Genomic DNA, 24,941 nt, shown 5'->3' on the forward strand with positions numbered 1-24,941 from the left:
TCTTTTCTTAGAGAAGACCAGTACTTTCGTTTCGCTGATATTGACTTGCATCCCCACACTTCTACAAAAATGCTCAAGGGATAGTAAATGCTCTTGCAAACCAAGCGCTGATTTAGCAATCAAAATAAGGTCATCTGCATACAAAAGAAGCCTTATAACAAACTTGCCCAAATAGATACCACCACCCCCTTGCGAATTTAACTACTCCTCAAGCTTGTTGATATATAAACCAAAAAGGGTAGGAGATAGTGGGCAACCTTGCTTGACCTCGATATCGCTTCTAAAACTTTCAGAAATGCCTGCTGAAGTTCTAATTTTGACTTTCACCTCTTCATATAGCCTATGCAAAACTGCTCTCAAATGTTTAGGAACCCCAAGTTCCTCCATTCTGTGCCAAAGCTTATCCCTAGGAACTGAGTCAAATGCTTTTCTGAAGTTAACAAAGCAACAAAAGACTTCTTCCTTTTTCTCCCAAACTTTTTCAATGACGTGCCTTAAAGTTATACAATGATCAACTGTAGAATGTTTAGGTCTAAAACCTGCTTGCCCTTTAGCACGCTTATCTCTTTCTTCTACCCACTTGCTAATTTTGTTTTCTAGCATGCTTCCAAATAGCTTTGCAAACAAATGGTTTATCATGATGGTCCTATAATTGGAGGGATTATTGACATCACCGCTCTTGAAAAGAGGTATTGCCAGACTAGTTGTCCAATCTGTGGGGAGCCCTTGTTGTATGATGTTGTTGAAGATTTTTGTAATGTGAGGTGCAAGAATCTTTGAGCCCCACTTTAGATATTCTGCTTGGAGTTCAACTAAGTCTTTTGCTTTTCCAATACCCAACTTCTTGATACCCATCTCTACCTCTTGTACCGTGAAGAGATTAGTATCAGTGTTGACCAAGGGGGGAGGGTCAACTTTGGGAACCTGCTTATAGAGTTGTCTTGCATAGTCAAACCATTTAGAAGCTGTAATATTATTTCCAATTTGTATCTTTTTCGATTGGAGCTCCTTCCAAAATAATTTGGGATTATTTTTTCCAAGGAAGATTAGTTCTTCCTTCCTCGAAACCAAGAAATCAGCCTTTTTCTTGCTTAATAATTGCTTGTAAGCTTTGAGCTTTATGTTATCCTTGTTTGACTCTTTCCACATTTTCCTTGCCTTTTTGCATTCCTCGTCAAACCAAGCATTAACCGGAAAGCAATTTGTTTCAGACTTCTTAATTTTTGCTCTTTTGCACTTTGCAAGTGCGCATTGAATTAAATGTGTTAATTCATGACTATGAAGGTTGTGAATTGTAATTTTCTCCTTCTTGAAGAGCCTCTCTAGCGTTATTATGAAGGTATTACAATTTTCTGGGGTCAAAAGAAGTCTGCCCTGTGGGAGATTTTGTTGGACATGTTGAATTTTTTACTCTAATTGTTTCTTTCCAATCCAAGAGAAACATAAATAAATTGGCTTGTGATCTGATTTCAAGTCCCACAACTGATCTCCAATCAAAACTTCCTCCATTTTCTCACACAAACCATGCGAGCAAATTACATAATCTACCACACTTGCCCCATTGTAAGTATTGCAAGTGAAATTATCGGACTTTGTCCATCTAGTCAAGCCATTACAAATGACTAAATCAAAGACCCCACATAGAGTAAGCAATTGTTCACCAAAGAGATTGCAGCCCTTGTCCTTTGAAATTCTTTCCCACTGATGATTACTTTCTTCTGTAAGCCAAATAGGGTCACAGTCATCTTTACAACAAAGAATGCTAGTTTGATCACTTGCAGTCCTAGCATTGAAATCACCCACTATAAGGACTTCACCTAGCTATGAATATGTTGCAATATTCGCTTTTAAGGTTGAAAATGGATCTTTGTGGTCAAGCCCTCTACCTTTGTAGATTTTTGAAACCTGCAATGCAAAATAGCATGCTGCAATTCTGATGTGGTTTTCATTTTCTAATATTTTAAACCAAATGAATTGCTTATTTGAGTCTTCTTTTTTTAACTGAATGAGACGACCTTCTTTCTCCCTTACTAAAACCATGATACCCCCGTGCCCTTTGCCATTCCCTACTACCTTATTCCACACTGCCATCTTCTAGTATCCTTCAAACATAGGTGTCTTGCACCCTTCATGCTCATGTGTTTCTATGAGGCAAATTATGTCTCTATCTTCTGCAATAGGCCCTAACCTAGGTCCTCGTCTCCATGGGTAACCTCTACAGTTCCAACAAATTAATCTTAAGGAAACCTGGGTATGACTTGATTGCTATTTATTTTGACATGCAAGACTCACATTTGAGTCTTTGTCCTTGCTTTCCCACACTGACCTTGCTTTCTGATTTCCCGTTGAAGAGTTTGTTGCATCTTCTTTATTACCATCTAGCTGCTCTGTTTTGGAAAGAGGTCCAAATCGCGCTATCACAGCTTTGCCTTTATAAATCCATGCTCTCTTGCCTTCATCTCTTGCTGCCTTAACCTTTTAAATTTCATTCATTCTTTCTTCTTGTTGTTTTACAGTTAAATCTTCTTCTAGGAAAAAACAAAGACCCCTCAAGAGATGTTTCTTGTTTAGAATGATATATTTATCATGCAAGCTACGCATAATGACATTTATGGGTTTGGCTTTTTCCCCATTAAACTTACCCACCCTCCATGCTTGGCATATTTATCCTTACCATAGCAACTTGTCACTACCTATACGACCTTTTCAATTTCGAACTCTAACTCATATCCACCAGACTTATGAACAAACTTGCAAAGTCAAACCTTCATCTCGTGGTTCATATTTCTAATTTGTAGAATAGATCGAGTTTGTCCATACCCCGAATAAGACTAGAGTCATGTTGATAACTAAGCTTAATTTGGATGGGAAAGCAAAACTATGAAATATCTGTCAAATGCTAAATCTGTTCAATTTTCTCCCTAATTCCATCCACCGGCAACAATTCTTCTCACAGTCCAAAGCCCTGTTCATCCAGGTCTATGTAGCTCCAGACAAATAAATTTCGGCAGCGGTGGCAGTAAACAAAGTCGAGGCTCATAATCGGTCAGGTCCTTGTAATGCTTGGGATTTTGATCTTTGGTTTTTATGACAGTTATGTTCTTAACAGAGCTTAGGGTTGGGTGGCGGCCATGTTGATAAGCCTGTGAAGTTGCGACTGGGATTTCCTGTCGATGGGAAGTTTCATCGAGGCTATTGTAACGGGCATGACCACCTTTCAATGACCTGATGTTTTGAGTTAGATATGGGTTGGGGTTTCCAGGAATATGCATGCTGAGGAGGCATGGAAATTGACATTGGGTTTTTTCTGTTCATATTTTCTGACAGCTCGGAATTTCCAGTTTAGGGGTTGTTGGGCCGAGGGTTTTGTGGATACTAGTTAACTCTTGACATTGCAGTTAGGTTTTACGGTTGATGGCAAGTTTCGCATATATGGACCAGGGAAACAGTCATGACCTCCTTCCAAACGTGGTTACAGCTGAAAACAACAAACGTTCTAAAAAAGTAAAATACAATCACGAAAGCTTCAAGAATGGTGCCATACATGATCTTTTAGATTCATATGGCGTCATAAATCGCAACGATAGAATGAAAAATGCAAAAAGCCCAACTCAGTGCAAGAGAAAAATTGAGAAACATCATTCTGAACCTGCGTCGAGTTGCAGTAACAGCGGAAGTTGCTCCGACTGTCCATCCCTGTGTAAAGCTGGAATTCCCGGTGGCATGGATGCAGGGTGCCAATCCGGAGACAATGAAAGGGATTGGCAAAATGATAGCAAGGAAGTCACTGCCGTAAAGATTGCAGAGTTCTTCAGTGATCAATCTCCAATAGGAAAATTAAGTCAAAATCTTCACATTCTCCAGAAATATTTTGAGAGAGAACAGAACTTCCGTATTCAACACGATTTTGTAACTGGACGAGATGATAAGGAAAGTGGTGGTGGTGTTGCCCCCGAGATTGACACAACCCCCTGTCCTTTATTAAAGATTGATGAAACTAACGCAAACAAAGCCAAGCTCGATAAACTTATTCAACACGACTTTGCCATGAACATCAGGTCGTTTGGTGATTCAAACAAAGCTAATCTCCATGAGCTTATCCAACATGACGTTGCCATGAATATAAGGTCGTTTGCTGATTCGATATTGAAGCTGGAGCAAGCCAAGATGGAAATGTACCAAGACACGGAACGCTTGAGAGCGGAGGCTGAGACTAGACGAGCAGAATTAGAGCTTAAACGAACTCAGATTATTATGGACACTCAGTTGCAGATTGCGAGGCTTCTTTCAAATAAAAATCAGAGGGGGAGAGCCAATAATGTATCTCAGGCCTCCAGACAAAATAATGTAGTTGTAGACAAGAGGTGCATATCCAGGGTTCGGGTCAATGGACAGCCTGATGCGCAGTCTGTGAATCCAGAAAGCATGTATCTATTGTCAGAACCATTTTTGAAGGAAGAATAGGGGGCAAAGAGGCCAATGGATAGATAGATTCGTTATGCAAGCATCTATTGATGATTGGAGTAAGCGTTCTATACCTGAATATGGGAATTCTTATGTGTAGATGTTAAGTTATATTCACGTCTTCTTTGTGTTTATATCAATTAGTTCAGAAGAGAGAGTTTGTGTTATTTGATTTCTTGTCTTTCTTCTTATATCCCTCAATCATCTATTATCTGTTGAGATTTACCGTCTCAGTTTTCTGCACCATTCATTCAAAGAACACGTGGCACATCTATCTTGTTCTTATTTACTTCTTTCAGGATCAATCATGAAGACCTTTTCAATATTATGCTTACTGTCTTTGATGAGATTTTAATTATGTGCTTTGGTCTGTCAATGTGTCTCCATGGTATCTTTTGGTTTTGATTTTTTAAATTTTATTATAATATAAAAGCAGTTACCGAAGTAATCAGGGAGAAGTACAGGGAAAGATACAATCAATGTCTTTTCCCTGGGAGATTAAACAAAATATTCTTCTTCTTACTAGAACAGAAAATTCTCATTTTGACCAAAAACAAGTGGCTATGGAATGTTTTGATAATAGCTCATGCCCATGGTCTGTTAATGCCCCGACTTTTTATATGTGCCAAGATTGGCTTGTGTGTCCGCCTATTCATTGTTGGCATGTAGGACATGGAACCATTGCACTGATTCAAACCTTCCTTTAACGGTTCTAATTTGAAAGAGAACTTGAGCCAACTTATTGTCCTCTGAAGTTGTACCGTGAATCATATGCCTAACGATAATTGTGAAATCTCTAAATACCAGTAACTTTCATATGCCCCCTTGGTCTGCCAATGACAGATCTTGGAGCAGGTCATATGCTTCTGTCTGGTTGTTTGTCATATAATCGAGGTTCCGTGCAAAACCATGCTCTAGGATTTCTCGAGAAAAGAAATAAGCCTCCCCATGGTATCTTTTTATGCTAGGAAAAAGACATTTTAGTACTGATCACCAAGTGAAGTGGAGATTACATTGGCAAAAATCGAGTGTTACACACGAATAAATGAACATCCTCTCACTGGACTGTAAAACACCTCACTCTTTTAGGTGCAAATATCCAAGTTCCGAGGTTTTAGGTGCCTTTGAAAGCCATATGTACTGATATCTAAAACCTATACCTATTGATATGTGCTGATATCCAAAACCTTTGCCTACTATTACCAAGAAAAGCTGGATTCAAGATAATCCAAAAGTTTTCATATATGATTGTAAAATCTACTAACTGATGTTTACTGGCTACCAACCTCGTTGGCTTCTTTAAGCTTAATAAATAATCATGACAAAATTAACAGAGGCTGACAATCCCACCATGTAAGCTTATCTGGAATTTCAAGGCTCGCTTGGGAGGCATGGATTAGCTGCGTAAAGGCTGGCTAGGGAGGCACGAATTAGTTGCTTGAAGCCTTTCTACTTGCCTTTTCCTGACAATGGGGTTTGGGATGCCTGAGGATGATAGATTTTATACTATAACATCTCCATGGATTAGCCTGTGTTGATGATAGTAGCATCGGACAGGTACTTCTGCATAGGTCTAAGTGTCTAGATGTGTGGAAGTTGTCCAAAGGACACTTTAACCTTAGCAAATTACTTTAATCAAATGATTTATTAAATTGTCAATAATTCAAACTTATAAAAGGAAGGCTAGACTAAGGGAAAAGACACATCTAGTGAACACAAGACAATGAGATAGTGAGATCTCAGTGATTATGTGAAGGGCATTCATTCAAGTGTTCAGAGTCTGATGAAGAGAACAAGGGGCAGCAAGGGAAAAGGATCTAGATCAGCCAGCAAGATCGAAGGACAGGTTTTGAGGGTTTGATCAGATAGATAATTTCCAGGTTTCTGCTGTTTGTACTTTTCTTTAGTGGGCATTTATTTTCCCAGTTAGGGAAGGCCCTTTTATGCTGAAAATATTAGTGTAATGAAACAGCAAATTTTAGGGGCGAAAATTTTATGTGTGCATGTGTATGAGATTGGTTTATTTTTAGTATTTACTGCCACTGTTTATCTTTTATTTGTGTGTAAAAATTCCAGCGGTGCTTTTATGCAGTAGATCTGCAGTAATAATTAATGTACAACAAGATATTTACTAGATAACAAATTGCTAGTGGCTGGGGTTAGAAATTTCAGAAAAGCAATTTCCTTGCTCAGCCTTTGGAATCTGTGTCCCATAGCCCAACCCATATTTCTTTTATAAAAGTATTTACATTGCATACATGAGATTAAGCAATTGGGCTGTTATAATTTTTGTTACGTTTTAAATTTTTAAGGACATTGCAACATCTCCCTTGTACTCAGCTCTATATTAGTTTTAACCTTTTTATTATTATTTAATTTAGCTGACATGTAAAAATGTTTACATACTTAAATTACACCGACACATCTCTCCTATACTTGGCTGTAGAGTGCCTCTGGGCGCAATGACCTTGTGTGTAAATGTTGTAAAAATGCTTGTATGTATTCCTAGTGCCAAGGCCTGACTAGTGATATGGTTAGGCTTGTACATGATATAAATATAGTTCTGTGGGCTGTGTGGTAGGCTTTCCATGATGAACTCAAGCTATATAAATATTAATGCTGGAATAGAATGTAATAGTCCAAGATGGCTTTGGAGATCATGAGAGGGGCTATAATCCCACTAGAGGTGAAGAGGAAAGGGGGCCTATAGGAAAGTAATCCTCGATTGCCAAGTTTCAACCTATGAACTCATCTCTTATCGATCATGTGTTTTAAATGAACCCTGTAGACCACTACGTGTCAACGACCCATAGCAGTACACCCCCTTTTTTCGCAAAGGGATAGCGCCTGATCGATGTGTCCATGCCGTCCAGCTATCATCATCAACCTGACTTCCAAGATGTTATGTAAACCCATTCTGCATGTGTATAATGTAAATAATCTTAGCAAACCCGTCTCATGTATGTAACGACCTGGGTAAACCTACCTTTCTAGTGACGATCTCCATTCTAGGAGGTTTTTCGTCTTACCGATTCATTTTCGAATAATCGGCAAAGTTTTTCCCTTTAGTTTTACCTCAAAGCTGGAATGGATTTTGTCGCTAGGATCTTAGGCGAGTCTTAGTGTTTTAGATCAAGTCTATGTAAAAGTAATTTAGGAATAATTCTAACTATTTGGTTATGTTATTTTATTACAAATTGCTTGGTTTGCTAGATTATATTTGTGTTGCATAAATTGATAGTTTGTGAGGGTCTATTACAAATGGGTTTTCCCTCTTCTGATGTAAAAAATATGAAAATCATGATGCAAAGTGTCTTGAGGGTTGAAAAATAGTTTATCCCCTCATAGGTTAATTAATTAAAATTTCTGGCCAAAAATTGATTAAAATCCTAAGTCAGAAATTTAATTAATTCTAGGTTCTAACTTCTAGGTAAATTTAAATTCTCCAAAGGCAAATTCATCTGTCGTAAAAAATTAAATTTTAAAAGGTCTCGGGAATGATGTAAATTAATTATTTTTATAAATTTTAAACCTTTGGTCCCTGGGGGTTAAGTCAATGTCAAATTTTTGGGGAAAGCAACTCAAAAACTCTATTTTTGAGTTAATTAAAATGCATTTAAATAAAAATTTCGAATTTTCTCAAAAAATAAAATATTTCGAAAGATGAGATTAAAAGAAATTTTGATCTTCATCAACAGTTGAAATTACTTTGATGAGGATCACTCGAACTAGCCGTTGGAGGATTTATTTTTAAATAGGAGGTCATTTGTTAGTCGATCTATCCGATGTCTGAGTTGTGTGCTTTAGTAAGAAGTTCTTGTGTAATTTTTTTCTGGATAATAAAGAAAGACTTTGGGTTTAAACTCTGCTAGTATTACTCTTCATGGGAATACTGTAAGATGTTTTATTTTCATACATAATTTTTTCTAAAGCCATAGATGATAGCTTCTGAAGAGTGATTTGAGTACATGTATCTTGCTCAGTCGCTGGGGTTTGAATAATAATTTAAATTTTGAATGTAATAGCAGGTATCTCTATTTGTCTAAGTTTTATTATTATTTTCTTGTTGTATTTTTGATGGCTGGATTGAGTTTTGCAGGGAAATCGTGATTTTAGATCCTCGGGCGTTAGGGGAAGTTTTCAGTTGGACCAACTTAACTCTCGTTCATATTTTTTGAAGAGCCCAGCGAAATTAATCTTGGGCTTATCATAAGATTTTTTGCTTTATTGATGCATGAGGGTTTCAAGTTAGCACCTCCTTTAAAATTTAAAAAATCTTTTAATTTCTGTGCAGCATAATGATAGATCTCGCTACTTAGAGCCTTTAGCTTGTAATTCTTGTAATTTAACTGGGTTTTTATTTTTATTTTTTCAATTTTATCACTGTATATATCATTTAGGTGTTCTCTTTCTTGTTGTGTAGCTGCAGATCTGAGGAGGAAATTTGTGTAGAGTCCAAATCTAGGCCTTGGAGGGTAATATCTGGATCTCTGGGATTTATCAACATAATTTTCCAAAGGTTTTTTTGGCACATTTAAATTATTCAGAAAAAAATTCAGTCGAAGGGTTTTTTCCATCAAAATTCAAAAAGCGGATTAAAATTAAATTTTTAAAGGGCCCCGACAGCCTTGCCCACTGTGCCAATAGCCAACCGACTCCTCCCTTCCGCTGCCAACTGCCCCACTTTCTTCCCTGCAACACCTCACCCTTCCTGTTTTGTTGCCCACGTCAACTCATCTCTGTTGCCACACACCTGCTTCAGTTCTCGGCCTCCTCCATTTGCTGTAGTCAACCCATGTAGCTCCCTTACCCCTCTTTTTTGCGCTGCCCATAGCCTAATCTGCTGTAAAACCCTTCTCTGCAGCTCCCTATCCTCCTCCTCGCGCCCTCAAACCTTTCCGCTCGCAGTTCTTCCTAATCCGTGGCCATATGCAAGCTCCCTCATTGCTGCTCCCTCGACCCTGCATCCCTTCATCTGCGTCTTGATCTTCATCGCAACCTTGCCCCTCCGCGTAAGCTCCTCTGTTCTCATCCGCATGGGTTTCTACCTCACCCTCGAGCCAACATCCTTTCCCTGTCGTGAACTCCTCTTCGCTGTCCATCCTGCAAAACAATTCGATTTCACTCTTTGCCCCTCCTTTTTTATTATTATTTTTTATCCTTTGTATTCGTTAGGATTAGACTTTAATAACTCACTCTTTTTTTTTGTAAGTTTGATTTCTGCATTTTATTTTTTTTGTTTGCCTTTTTTATTTTTTTATTTTTTTTACTTTTGTTCAAATTTAATGAAACTTGTCTGCATGGGGTAGCTCAAGTGGCGATGGCCGTGGAATGAAGTCTCACCGAACCGGAGATCTTGGGTTTGAATCTTGTGCCACCCTCCCCCGTAGCGGGGTGAATAATGGACATGTAAACTCGAAAATCGGAGAGTCTTACCAAGCTTACAAAAAAAAAAAAAACTCAATTTATTTAATTTTTTTTTACTTTGATTTAATTTTTTTATTTTGAATTTCATTTTGTTTTACTTTTTTTGATTTTTTTTTATGACATTTCGATTTTGCATATAATAAAAACTAAAAAGTTAAAAAAATTTCATTTTTTTAATGTGACTTTGATATTCCTAGAGATTTAAATCAAAAGAGGACTTTGCGCTTTCACATTAAAAAATTTAAATTTTTATGTGGCCTTTGGCCCATTAAAAATTTAATTCATTAAGTCTTTTTGATTTTTTACATTTGTCACATTAAAAAATTTAATTGATCATTTACCACATTAAATTTGCTTCATAAGCTTAACACATTAAATTTGCGTAAGGAATAATTAAATTATTAATCTAAAGTTCCTTCTTGGTGTCTTTTTGTGTTAAAGGTAAAATTTAAAAGGAAAATTGTGTGGTATTGATATTTTCATTTCTCTATAGTCAAACACGCTTAATAATCTTTTAAATCGCCTCTAAAGATTGACTATAGGAGAATGATAAATTTTTCTAGATGTGGGTCATTAAAGAAAAATCATTTAAATTCTAGCATTGTGAATTGCTTAGCATGTGGATTTCATGGTTCTTCATGGTATTTAGATCTTTCGGAACTTAATTGCTATACTATTTTGCATGTTAAGATCGTTGTTTCTTTTGAATAATTGTGTTTCTTCAAGTAGGTTTGTGGTTAATTGAACATCTAAGGCACTGGTCTAAAAAATCATTTCTATCTTGTGGTTGTGTCTTATTCATCTCAGTTAATCAGAACTTGTCTCATTTTCATGAAGTTATTCAGCCTTAAGTCTCCTAGAGCCTGTGTTCCACAGGTTTCCTTCATTCATTTACCCCTAGGGACTACCTCCCTTGACTTGTCTAGGAGAGAGTCTAAACGGAGTGAGTAAGGATTAGATTGACAACCCTTACTCTGAGCGTTGTCGCGGTGCCTAGACACTTTGTGCGACAACAAACCCATCCACTTCCATTGACTTAGAAAACCAATCACTGTATGCATGTAGAAGTTGGTAAGGAAGTCTATGTCATGCGGTTCTTTTAGTAGGGGTAGAGTGCATTTATCATGGGAGAGATGTAAGAGTACTTCATTCTCCTGGTAGAAGGAAAGTCAACCATCCCTCAACTCTCTCATTGACATTCATTCTATGATTATTATGTTAACGTTTTATGCTCTGATGTTACATTTTCCTTGGCTAACCATCAAATGACTTGCAAATTGACCAAATCAGTAACGTGAAAGAAGAATCTGTAGACCTTTTAATGTGAGATAGATGGTTATAGGTGAGCATAGAGGATGTGCAAGTTAGGAAGCCTTCACCCACTAGTTATTGCTGCTCATTGCCCCCCTTGGGAGCCAAGTTTTATTCATCTAGGAAATTACCATAAAAATTTTAGTAGGTTGACTCTTTTTGTCTGCATTGAAGAGCATTGGAAGGAAAGAATATGTCCGAGGGACTATCAAGCAAAGAAAGAGATACCTTTCCTTGTGCTGTGCAGGGAAGTGGAAGAGAGTACCATGGCTGGATGAGATGCCTGGAATGCTTTATAGTGAGTAGATTGGTCGACCCATGAGAGCAATTGGTAAGGTTGAGAGAGCTAGAGGCCTGTATCTTGGTTGCTTTCTCTTGGTAGCCTCATAGCCCAGCTTGGGTGTGGCATTTGCATTGAATGCCTAGGTTGGATGGAAAATTGCTTGAACTCAACCAGTTTCTTTGCCTTTTGTTTGTTAAAATATAAGTGTTCTGTCTTGCTTATGAATCTGCAATTGTTTGCTATTTACTTCTATAGAAATGTATGATTTTGCGTGCTATGTGTGATTATGTTTAATTCTTATAATGAACATTTTGTTTCCATGAAATCCTTTGATCCATCCTTGTTTGATTACATTTCATTTTTGTTATTGTAACGATGCATGTATTTAAAATTTTAAACCCAAATTGTCTTTAAGGATTGGGGGCTTTAATAAACTATTTGGTAGCTACGTGTCCTATGGTTGGGAGTGTGTGGGATGGGGATGCATTAGTTGATGTTCCACTCACTTGAACAAGATCGATAGTCCATGTCTTTTGAGACATTTTGTATGCGATGCAAGTGGGGAGGTATTATTTTTCTATAAGTGGCTAAGGCTTCACCTGCCTGAAAGAGATCAGCGACCCAAAATGCAGTTTGCAAGACAGGAGGGGGTCCTCCTTGTAGTGCAAAAGATTGTGACATAATGGAATGTGCGATGGCCAAGGAGAGGCTTGATTACACCATTGACTAGGGTCTTACTATCCCATCACTCAAGGGAAGTGTGCCATGTTGAAGGACTCGTAGGTAAAATAAGGCTTGAGGTCCATAGAAAGGCTACTAGGAATTTGTGCGAGGGCCATTGGGATTGATGTTAACGACATGTATAGTGTTGCACATGGTCTTTTGACCTTCGTAACATGGACTAGCTTGAAGAGAACAAGGATGAGACCATCCTGATAGATTTGGTCCATGGGAATTGGAAAGTATTGAAGGGATCTCACACAACTAGTGAGAAGACAACACGTGACAGTTGTGGCCTATAATTGCAAAGGAAAATGGTTTGAATCCATAAGGCCCTGAGTTAACAATAAAATGCAGATCAGTGGGGTTCAGTGTGAAGAAATTGCACTGAATCAATGAAAGATTTACTAAAAAGTAAAAATGGGGGGCTACCATCGTCTCGCCTTACAAATGGGGATGTTGCTCCATTAACTCTTACAGTGTTCCTTGAGAATTCAAACCCCATGAAACAATTCCTTAATTTAACAATGGCAAGTGGGGAAAGCACTTATTTTGTATTGCATTTGATTATCACAAGCTAGCTCAAGAAGACAATAAAATCACTATGCTGATAATTTTGTTGTTGTCTAATAGAATGGTTGTTGTGCACAATTCCTGCTCTTCAATCTGGGTATTAAAAGCTATAACAGAATCATAGAAGTTATAACAGAAAGTGATCTTTTAGAGTTTGTAACATTTGGTTTTGATATCCAAATTGAGCAAATTTATAGTGATGGAAAGCTCTTTTAGAGGAGAAGGTTCAGTGATTGAAAAGACACTTATGTTATCCCAAGGTAATTAAGATAATGCAGCCTTGGTATTGGCTAAGACCAAGAAATTGTCATCATGGAGGATGTACAAAGCCCTTATGATTTCGAAGAAGGTGCCATGGGTGGACATTTGCAGTTTGGGAATGTGGAAAGAGAGTCCAATGATGCAGAAAGCAAGAAACTCCTCTAAATGTTGCACAGACCACAAGGTGGTTGAGGGTGGAACTTCAAAGCTGTAGAGGAGGCAATTAAAGACTAATCAAATATCAGAACAGAACTACCTAAATGCAACCATGCTTCAAAGTTTGACAGAAATACAAAGGTAACTACATCATGGACAAAATTCAAATAATGTTGGTGGGAGAAGGAACAGCTCAAAAAGTCGTTGTCATAGGAGGCGCCATAGTGCAAGAAGAACCTCTCGAGAAGGAACCTAAAAACCATCACCATGGGAATCTTCTATTAGTGAGTCATATACATGAAGACTCATTAAGACCCAAAATCTTTAACTAGTAGTCATAGGAGGAAGCGGCCTCTTAGAGATAATTGGCAGGGAAAATTCCAAAAGGCAAAGCCACCTACACCCTATGGCGAAGTTAAATCTGGACGGGAGGCTAAGGCTTGACATCTCAGGATAGGAAAATATTTCCTAGCGTATGACTAATTTGGAAATATGAAGGCTGGTATTTCCATATTTGATTTAAAATGTAGAGCTTCTATTTGGTGGAATCACCTCCCACTATTTAAGAAAATCAATGAGAGGATGATTGTATAGAAGCAATTCAAGGAATACTCTTAGTAAAAATGTAATATTCCTACTAGGAAATTAATAGTGATAAACAAGCAAAATACCAACATGCAACACAAAATTCAAACATACAATTAGACAACCATCATTTTCCCAAAATCTGCGCCAAGCTGAGCCATTTTATTATCAAATCAAGGAGAGTACAATATATGTATAGAATATGTGCACCTAGGCTTGCAAAAGCAAGCTAGACAAGTCCCAGGTGATAAAATGTGTTGCCTGGATGCTAGGAAGTAATCCTCCTTGAACCCATGCACTGGCCCAAAATTTTTGCTGCTGCTAGCTGGAAAGGCACTGGAGTTTGACCCCTTTAGAGTGTTCAGAAAATTCTGTAAAATTAACCGTGGGCACTCCTCACAAAACCCACAAAGACCTAGAAAGGGTTGGGCCTTGTTCCAATGTTCGGAAATGCCCCAAATAGTGCGATTTCCTCCTCCAGCTGGGTATTCGCACCCCCTGTGAATCCACTGCCCAAAATACCTCCAAAATGTTGAGAAATTCCTCAAAGAATTCTCCTTATAGCTCCTAGCAAAAATTTGCCTCAACCCGGGCCAAGCCTCCCACAGCAACCTTGCTCCTCAAGTGACTACGTAGGCCAACTAGACCATCCTTGCACATGCCTAGAAAGAAAGAAATTTGGCATGAGGGATAGCCACCCAATCAACCCTCTAAACCGCTACAAAAACACTGCAAAATACCAAGGCAATATGCTTCTAAAAGCCTGAAACCAACTATGTACTGAAGCTATCTTTTCCAAGAATGTGTGTGCCCCTTCTGCGCCTAGTTTGCTCCAAAGATAAATCGAATTTCCCTTGTAGAATCTCCTGGAACAACTCCCAAGTCTAGCAATGGCTCCCCTAGGGTGGCACTCGAAGTCCATCGAAGAAGGAGGTGAGATCTTGTTGAAGTTTCTAAGTCTACCAGTTAGAAACCCTCCATGCACTTTATTGATTTATTCCTACAAAAACACTGCAAAATACCAAGGCAATATGCTCCTAAAAGCCTGAAACCAACTCTGTACTGAAGCTATCTTTTCCAAGAATGTGTGTGCCCCTTCTGCGCCTAGTTTGCTCCAAAGATAAATTGAATTTACCTTGTAGAATCTCCTGGAACAACTCCCAAGTCTAGCAATGGCTCCCCTAGGGTGGCACTCGAAGTCTATCGAAGAAGGAGGTGAGATCTTGTTGAAGTTTCTAAGTCTACCAGTTAGAAACCCTCCATGCACTTTATTGATTTATTCCTACCTACTTGTTCCGTTACTTAACAAGTTATTTACAATGTAAATACTGAAAATAAACCCTAGTGCATGCTCAACATATTACAAATCATCAACTGAAGGAAACAGAAACAAGCACACAAAATGAGACCGTTATTTTTGGACCAATGTCCCCGGAAAAACCCAACTTGGGAAAACCGGTGCAACTATCTGAGGGTTTTCTTATTAAGCAATTTCAGAGAACAATATGGGTGCCAAATCCGGCTTACTCAACAAAGAATGTCCTTGGCAGTAGTGCCTCTCAGTCTGAGACAAATGTCCCGGCTGAAACCCCGGATAAACCTTCCGGTAGCTCCTCGGCCCAATCTGCCCTAGAAACCCCAGCGTCAGCCTCTCTCTGCCCAGCGCTGGCCCTGCGTCACCCTAAATGGGTCTGTGTCAACTTCAGGAGGCCCTGCGTCAGCCTTCTGGCCCTCTGCGTCAGCAACGCTGGCCTCTCTGAAGCACTGCACAGCTCCTGGCTGCCTCTGCGTGGCCCTGCATGAGCCCTGGCTGCTACTGCGTCACTCTCTCTGGCTCTTGCACTGATCTCCTAGCACTATCTCTGCCTCTCTGTCTCTCTGTACTCACTGCCCCTCAGCTGCAACTCCGATCACTGATTCTATCTCTCTTAGCAAACCCCGCTCTAGAGAATAGAATGACTGATCATCTGGTGTGCTCTCCAAGTGACCCTCAAGCCTCCTCTTATATTTTTCTCGTTGACATATCAACAACTGAGATTAAGTCCCTAATCGACGGCTAAGATTAGATCTGGCTTGGTCCATGTCTTTTGGACCATTCTAACACAGTTTTATATTAATCCACATTAATATTTTAATTTCCCTAAGTTTAAACTTAGGGACTCCTTTAAAAATATTAATTATTTAAATATCTCTTAAACTGTTTAGAATCTGCCCAAACCCTTTCTGGGTATTGGAGATCTCATGTGCCCCAACTCCTCCACCAAATTTCGTGGCTAGAGCACATCCGATGCTACCCCAAATCACCAGATCTCCCCTCGGAAATCTCATGTGCCGAACAACACTTCGTAGACTTAGCTCAATAGCTCAAGCGTACAAGAGAGTTCGATTGTCAAATGATCAAAAGCCCCAAAATGATGTCTCCTCCTCCTATTTATCCTTGAGCCCCTTCTCTCTCCATGTGGGTCTCATACATTGACCCCCTTCTTGTCTCTCTCTCTCTCCACAAGTGCGTGTTGCTCCAAGGGGTGCGTATTCCTCTTGGGGTGGCCCCCACCATCCACTAAAGTTTTGATTTGCCTCCCTTCTCCTATGTTGGAGCCTTCCTTAGCCAAAATTGCAAAGTGGGGCCCTCCTAACCCACTTTTCCTAAGTCCTTAGCAAAACTCAAAATTGTGCAAAATTGTGACTACTTAGCAAAACTGCTAAGTAGGAACATCACAGTACTCCCCGCCTAGATGTTGCTTGTCCCCAAGCAACTGTAGTGATGGGTGCTGGAGTACCTGTTCCCCTTCCCAAGTGGCATCCTCCTCTGGCAAATCTTTCCACTTCACCAAAAACCCCTGAACGGTCATGTTTTTGAGCCTTCTCTCTCTCACCTCCAAAATGGCCTCTGGCACTAGCACCAAATGCCCCTCATCATCCAAAGGGGGTAGATCAGTAGCTGCTGTCACCTGTTTCCCCAAGGCCTTTTTCAAGCATGAGACATGAAATACATTGTGCACCTTGCTCCCAGGTGGGAGCTCCAACTCATAGGCCACCTCTCCAACCTGCCTAGTCACCTTGTAAGGCCCATAGAAACGTGGTTTGACCTTCTTAGCTCCCTTCTGCTTCAGAGTGGATTGCCTGTATGGTTGGAGCCTCAAAAAAACTAAGTCCCCAACCTCGAAATGGCTCTCGACCTTGTGCATGTCTGCATAGATCTTCTGTTGATTATGGATGTTTGTAAATTATCGTTGAGAGCCCTAAGGATGTCTTGGTTCCCTTGTACCCAATCTTTGGCCCTTGGGGTCTTGTTGTCTCCAAACACCAAATCAACAAACGTCAGAGCATGATAACCATATAGAGCACAGAATGGAGACATAACTATCAACATGTGGAACGTGGTGTTGTAGTGGTACTCTCGAAGGTGAAGCCACTTCACCCATGCACGTTGTTGCATGGTCACGTAATTGCGTAAGTACCCATCCAACCACTTGTTCACGATCTCAGTCTGACCATCAATTTGTGGGTGGTAGATGGGGTTGGGTGTGAGCTTTGTCAGCACTAACTGAAACAACTCTTGCGAGAACCCCCCCATAAATCTGTTGTCCTTGTCACTCACTATGGCCTTGGGGAGACCATGCAGCCTGAAAACCTCCCTGAAAAACAACTCGACCACCAGTGAAGTTGATAACCGGGAAGGTATAGCAAATAAATGGGCGTACTTGGTCAGTTGGTTGACCACCACATATATGAAATCCCGCCTCTGTACTGCTAGCAACCCTATAATAAAGTCCATAGATATACTCTCCCATTTCCTCTCAGGAATAGGGAGGGGTTGCAATAAATCTATGCGACGTGTTTGACCCCTTTGTTGCTTTGACAAGTATCACACTGCTGCACGTGCCTCAAAACATTCCCCTTGAGGCCCCTCCACGTGAAACGCTCTCGGATAGCTCGGTATGTCTTGAGGAACCCCTGATGTCCTGCTAGTGGAGAATCATGCGTAGCTTGCATGATCCTTTCCCTCAACTGTGAACCAGGTACCAAATGGATCCTCCCCTTGTAATAAATCACCCGGTACCTGTCATCCGCATGAGTGCCATCTAAGATCTCGCAAGCCTGTCTGTCCTTAGAGTACTCCACCAACAACTGCACCCTCCAATCCTGGCAGTTACTCATAAGGGATAATGTCGTGGGATTCTTGGATAAAGCATCAACTACTATATTCTGCTTGCCCTTGACATACTCTATATCAAAATCGTAGGCCTAGATCTTACTGACCCACTTCTACTGCGTCTCGTTGAGCTCTCTTTGCTCCAAAAAGAACCGAAGACTGTTGTGATCAGTCTTCACCCTGAACTTGTTACCCACCAAATATTGTCGGAATTTGGCTAATGCATGCATGATGGCCAACATCTCCTTGTCATATATAGAATAGAGCCTCTCATGACTAAGGAGTTTCCGACTCTCAAATGCTATGGGGTGCCCACCCTGCATCAAAACAACTTCAACGCCCTCACTGGACACATCACACTCCAAAACAAAAGGCTGCGTGAAATCTGGCAGCGCTAGCACTAAGTAACTGCTCATGACTCTTGAGGCGCTCAAAGGCCTCCTGTGCTACATCAGTCCACTCGAATGCACCTTTCTTGGTCAGATCCGTGAGGGGTGCTGTCAGTTGTGAAAACCGTTGAGAAATCAAGGGCATCATGTTGATAAGATTCTTTAGATAGATTTCTCTTAGACTTTGACATTTGCTTGTGATTACTCTTTTCCTCTTATTAATTTTCATATAATTTATTATGTTTCTTTCATCAAGACAAATGCCAAAACAATGAATATCACGACAAGGGACACAAGATATAGGTACATAGCTAGGGAAAAACCCTTCTCTAAGGGAAAACCCAGTCCAAACTCATCACTAGTAAATCAAAATGAGATAGACCAAGACCCTTGACACCTAGACCAATAACACCTTTCATCCATCAAGTTAGCCTTGCTTAGAGATAATCACATCATACCATTTGGTCCTGTATTCATATGAAGGCTTAATCCTATAATTATATGGAGCCTCGATCCTGTAGTCACATACAATCTCTATCCTGTAGTCACATAGAGTCTCGATTCTGCAATGATACTTGTATCTTCACTGTTCTGCAATGATAACTGCAACCCAAACTTTGCTGTCCTGCAATGATACTCAAAACTTCGTTCTTCTCTGTAATCCATCCGAATTTCTTGACTTCTTTTTCATTGGGTCGAGTTCACACGGGTGTATATAGTCATTGCTACCTATATACTGAGTCGACATAAGTACTAGTGGAAGCCGACTTGTAGTGGATCAATTTTGAGGCCGACTTGCAAGGTGACTTGATGGAGGAGGTTTTGACATGACAAAATAGATTTTTATCTTTGACACCATGAACCCAAGAAGGGTTTCTTACTAATAAATTTGACTTTGACTTAAACAAAATTCCTATAGCACTCAATGGATGCTTTAATCTATTGACCATTGACCGAAGCATGAAACCCATGCTTTAATAAGTCAATAAAATTTTTCTTTTTATAAATAATGACAATTATGAAGACCCACACTAGTTACATTCTTCAACACAACCTCTTAACTAGGGAGATATTCATAATTACATACATATACAAGTACATGGAAGATCTCAAAATGATGTGAATTATGAAGAGTTCTAGCACACTCTGTTAATTAATGTTGTCATTGATGTAAATATGGCATTGGCCGAGATGGAAAATATTCTTGATATGCCTAATGAATATCATGAAACCCTAGAATGAGATGATAAGGTTGAAGACAATAGATGGCCGGTTCCATATGATGATGTTGTAACTCTTGTTTGATAAGAATGTCATCAATTAATATGTCAAGTTACTAATGAGGAAGTCTTAAGAAGTGCCAAGTGCCAAGTATTTAGAAGCCCTTGATGACATATGGAGGACTACATTTGATGATGTCATATTCTTGATCAATGATCACAATTGATGATGGAACTTGATGAGGTCTTGATAACATGGTTGGAGATCATTTGATGGTTGGAAGATGATTTTGGAGTTTTCCTAATGATGTTGCACTATGACTACACTAGTACATGATGACATTGTTCATGTGTCATGCTACATGGATATTGCACTCCTACATAATGACTCTATGATCCTATGATTACATTGATAACAATGAAGAAGCCACACTGTCCCAAACATTCCTCATGTTGTCCCAAAATTTTTATGCATAAAATTTAAGTACAGTCACAAAGAAAAATTATTTTGGACACCTTGGAGGCATCCTTTCAAAATGGATCCTAGACCATCTTAAAGAGGATTTTTTCCTCTTTCTAACGAGCCTTTATTTGCCCTGAAACTCCCAATAGTTTGTGAGATATTGAATTTTTAAGTTAAGGAAATTATTCCTAGCAATGAGCCGACCTACACTTAGTCATACAAGTCGGCCTCACTTCAAATAGACGTGTCCCTTCAGTTATAAATGAAATCTCTATAAATAGACGTCTAAACACTTCATTTTTATCACCAATTCGGGCAAGAATTTAGAGATACAAAGTACAAAAGAAGACAGAAGGCCAAGGAGAACAAGGAGACTATTGTTTAGGACGAAAAAAGGATAGTTTTGTTTGGGCATAAAATCTTAGTCAAAGCTGCCGTTGTTGTCATGGTCGAGACTGCTGTAATTGTCGTGGTTGAAGCTGTAGTAGTTGCTATGGTAGAAGCTGCCGTAGTTTATGTCGTTAAAGAGCTGCCGTAGTTGCCGTGGTTGAAGCTGCCGTAGTTGCCGTGGTCGAAGTTGTCATAGTTGTCGTGGTTGAAGTGTTGATTTATTGGGATTGGACAAATAGATCTTGTTGAAGTCTTCTCTTGAGAACAGAATAGGGTAGAGTTGGAGAACTTTGTGAAGCAGAATATTGAAGATTTGTGGAGATCATTGAAGACCATGATGCATTGAAGCCATTATGAGTTGACCTTGAAGAAGTTTTGTTTGGGTAACATGAAGAGCAATGGTGACACCTTCATGTGAAGAACAAGGTTGTCATTGATGATGTGACGTGGAGACTAAGTGAAGGTGTAGCTGAAGATTGATAGGGCTCGTTGAAGAAGACATTGGGAGCCGTGAAGTATAACCAAACATATCTTGATGAAGTAAAGCTAAGGGTTGGAGCCTCAAAGAGACAAGGTTGGTGCCTTGGAAGATAAGGTTGGAGCCCTAGAGGATAGGAGTCCTCAAGAGACCAGGTTGGTGCCTGTACCATAGATAGGGTTGGAGCCCTAGAGGTTGGTGCCTCAAAGTGACAAAGTTGGAGCCTTGGGAAGTCCAAGTCGGTGCTTCGCAGAATACAGGTTGGAGCTTGGGGAATTGAAGATTGGTGTTTTCATCTAGGGTTGGATCCATACATATATTGTACTTGATTTATTGTAAAGAAGAAATTAATAAAACCATTTATTCTTATTGTTCATTTTGTGTTCTAAATATAAGTGATGTAACTGGTAAAAGTAACAATTGAAAATAAATACTGATTCACCCCCCCTCTTAGTATTTCCAACAATTGGTATTGGAGCCAGTACCTTCACTCAAAGCCTAATAGCTTGAAGGTTGGTCATTAGAACACAAATGGTGAAGCCAAGGAAGAAAGTCTCCAGTCCTCCTAAAGATGTGTCTCCCTCAACCACCGAAATTGAAGTCAATCAATTTATGAAGGCTCCATTGTTCAATGGAAACTTTGATATATGGGAGGCAAGAATGAGGAATTTCTTAAAAACTCAAGGCATTGAAGTCTGGAAATCGGTGATTGCTGATAGCATGATGGATGGGGAATCCAAGGAACATAATACAAGAGCAATGAAAGCAATCTTGAATGGGCTACCTGATTCTATGAAGGCCAATTTTGAAAAATGTTCGTCAGCAAAAGGTATATGGGATAAACTTCATGAGCTTCACTCAAAAGGAGCATTGGCAATGATCTCTAGTCAAGAAAATGATTGAAAACAAGAAGGAAATCCAGAGCCCATCAAGGAAGGTGAAGATAAGAGTGATAACATCAAGGCTAAAGAAGACCTAGAAGATGAAGAGAATGAAAAAGATTTTGAAGAAGATCTCCTCACTAAACTTATGGCTGCCATGGAAGAGATTAACAATTTGAAAAAGGAAAACAAGGAACTTAAGAAGAAAATGCAAGTTGGTGACTGGGACAAGACAAGGAAGGAAGTTGACCTTGTCAAGCTTCAAGTACAAGAAAGAGATGAGGAGCTCGCTAAGATTAAGGAAGAATTTCATCAAAACAAGAGAAAGCATCATGAAGAAGTCATATTTATGACAAATCAATTGGATAAGGCAAAGAAACGGGAAGATACCTTGTCAAGCCACCTTGAACAAAGGCACAAGAGCTTGAACAAACTTGAAGCAGAGATTGGTCAATACAAGGAAGAGGTCTCCTCCCTTAGATCTCAACTAGAAGAAGCAAGGAAACAAGCACACAGAGCTGAGAAGGTGATGGAAGCTTTGAAATTCATAGAAGGACAAGTTGATGAAACAGAAAAGGAGAGAAACACCATGATATGCCAACTAGAAGAAAAGGATGATGACATCACCAAGTTAAAATCAGAAATCACTTCGCTTAAGGCCCAATCATGTGAAGCAACCAAGATGAAGGAAGAAATGGAGATCATTCTATCAAAGAAGGATGAAGAATGCAAGAAAATGAAGGAAGAAATTGTCTTTCTTAAAAAGGAAGTTGACTTGCTGAATAAGAACTTGAAAAGTTCTCAAACCCTAGATGACATCCTAAGTCATCAAAGGTCTCCCCTTGATAAATAAGGTCTTGGCTATGCAGGTGAATCCTCAAGCAAGAATGATGCATTGAAGCCATTATGAGTTGACCTTGAAGAAGTTTTGTTTGGGTAACATGAAGAGCAATGGTGACACTTTCATGTGAAGAACAAGGTTGTCATTGATGATGTGACGTGGAGACTAAGTGAAGGCGTAGTTGAAGATTGATAGGGCTCGTTGAAGAAAACATTGGGAGCTGTGAAGTATAACCAAACATATCTTGATGAAGTAAAGTTAAGGGTTGGAGCCTCAAAGAGACAAGGTTGGTGCCTTGGAAGATAGGGTTGGAGCCTCAAAGAGACAAGGTTGGTGCCTTGGAAGATAGGGTTGGAACCCTAGAGGATAGGAGTCCTCAAGAGACTAAGTTGGTGTCTGTACCATAGATGGGGTTGGAGCCCTAGAGGTTGGTGCCTTGGGAAGTCCAAGTTGGTGCTTGGCAGAATACAGGTTGGAGCCTGGGGAATTGAAGGTCGGTGTCTTCATCTAGGGTTGGATCCATGCATATATTGTACTTGATTTATTGTAAAGAAGAAATTAATAAAATAATTTATTCTTATTGTTCATTTTGTGTTCTAAATATAAGTGATCTAACTGGTAAACGTAACAATTGAAAAGAAATATTGATTCAGCCCCCCTCTCCGTATTTGCAACACACTCAGTGTCGTGGACTAGATACTTGACTAGGTTATTCTATCCGGGTGGGACTAAGGGGGCTCAAGCTTTAGTCAACTCTAGGTACCATCAGGCTTTTAAGCTCTACCACCAACCCAGGGATCTAGGTGCATATCTAAGGTTGGAGCTCCATGACAAATGCCACCTTCCCTCCTCAGGATCTAGACATCAACACATGGGCCGACTAGATGTCCTCCCAAGCATCTTGCCATAAGATGTTTCATCTCTCCCTATAAATTAAACCAGATATATCTATTTGTCCAAGCATGCTTCCAAAGTGTTCAATCTTCTTATGGAGAGATTTACCTGTACAAACACAACCCCAATCAATAATAAATTTTCAAATATATGTACAAGTAAGCACAAACCTTCAGGGTCTACAATCATTTTGATGCTACTTATAGGTTTTCCAAATTCAACTTATTGAAAGTTTTTCTTCTTCTTTTTCTTCAAGAACATCAAATAGGTTTAGTACTCTTCTTTTGCAAATCCATTTGTAGTACTTTTATTCAATCTTAGGTTTCATTCTTTCTTCAAGGTATTCACTATGCCCTCCCTCTCAATTGGGGAGATATTCCCTTTCTTCTATCCAGGCTCCCTCTCAACTTTAGGGAGATCAACAACTTCATAATATCAGAGAAACATCTTGATCATCATCATTCTTATAGCTTCCTTTATCATGCTTACCAATATTATCAAGTCATCTTTACTTACGAACTTCTTCAACATCTTGAAGATTATGTACCTGCAAAACTTTAATAGCAAGTACAACCAAAAACAAATATACAAAAGCATGAAGTTAATTATGGAAACATCAACTCATTCATGCTTTTATACATCAAATACCTAAACCTAGTTAGGTTCATAATCAACAAGGGTCATATATTTTATCTACTAGTCTTCAACTTCTTGCTAGGGTTTTGTCCTAAACCCTAGGCTTCATTCTTGAGACATAAAGCCTTAGATATTAGTAATTCAATAACAATCCAATCATAGTACAATATATATCTAAGGATTCAACAATATGCATTTTAGAACTTCATGACAAATTCTACTAGGATTTTTGTTATATATACTCTAGATATAACTAAAACATCAACAGTCAAGTTAGCATATTAACATATGCATATCTAGGGTTTCATCAACATATCAAAACTTACTTCGGTAAACCTGAGACACAAACATCAAAGTTAGATATACAACACTTTAATCAAGCTAGGGTTCAATTATGCGGATGAATACACACCTAGGGATTTATTCGTAGGACCTCATTTTAGTTATTACAAGGGTCTTGCTCATAAACCCTAGAAAACCCTAAAAATATAGGGTTTTACTCATTAGCAGCAAACCCTAACTTATCAAAAAGATCTAAGGTTTTAGTTTATTACTAGGACAAAACAACAAACCTTAAAAGACTAGGATTTTGCCATAACAGTACTAAAAACCCTAAATATTACAAGATTTGTCTTTTCATCATTAGTTCTTTATTAACAATCCTAGGAGGACTAGGGTTTCGACAATATTGTTAACATATCCTAACCAAGGATAGAATTTTCTTGTACAAACCCTAAGTAGACTAGGGTTTCATTGACATATCCTTAGCGTCAAGAGGCTTAGGGTTTTACAGTGAACCCTAGGATTAGGGTT

General features: G+C 39.2%; 2 protein-coding genes across 2 annotated transcripts; one reads left to right on the forward strand and one right to left on the reverse strand.

Annotated features, from left to right (window-relative positions):
- The first annotated feature begins 2,787 nt into the window (after positions 1-2,787).
- On the forward strand, positions 2,788-4,787 carry LOC149261687 (uncharacterized). The gene has a single exon (XM_089422614.1). It carries the CDS (start codon positions 3,415-3,417, stop codon positions 4,462-4,464), a length of 1,050 nt encoding a protein of 349 aa, XP_089278740.1. The 5' UTR covers positions 2,788-3,414; the 3' UTR covers positions 4,465-4,787.
- An 11,695-nt stretch (positions 4,788-16,482) lies between these two features.
- On the reverse strand, positions 16,483-16,968 carry LOC149261688 (uncharacterized). The gene has a single exon (XM_089370444.1). It carries the CDS (start codon positions 16,966-16,968, stop codon positions 16,483-16,485), a length of 486 nt encoding a protein of 161 aa, XP_089226570.1.
- Positions 16,969-24,941: the final 7,973 nt, after the last annotated feature.

Source organism: Pinus tabuliformis, chromosome 6 (genome assembly GCF_031772625.1).
Source record: "Pinus tabuliformis cultivar Carrire ecotype Pingquan chromosome 6, CPIR1, whole genome shotgun sequence".
NCBI classification, from domain to species: domain Eukaryota; kingdom Viridiplantae; phylum Streptophyta; class Pinopsida; order Pinales; family Pinaceae; genus Pinus; species Pinus tabuliformis.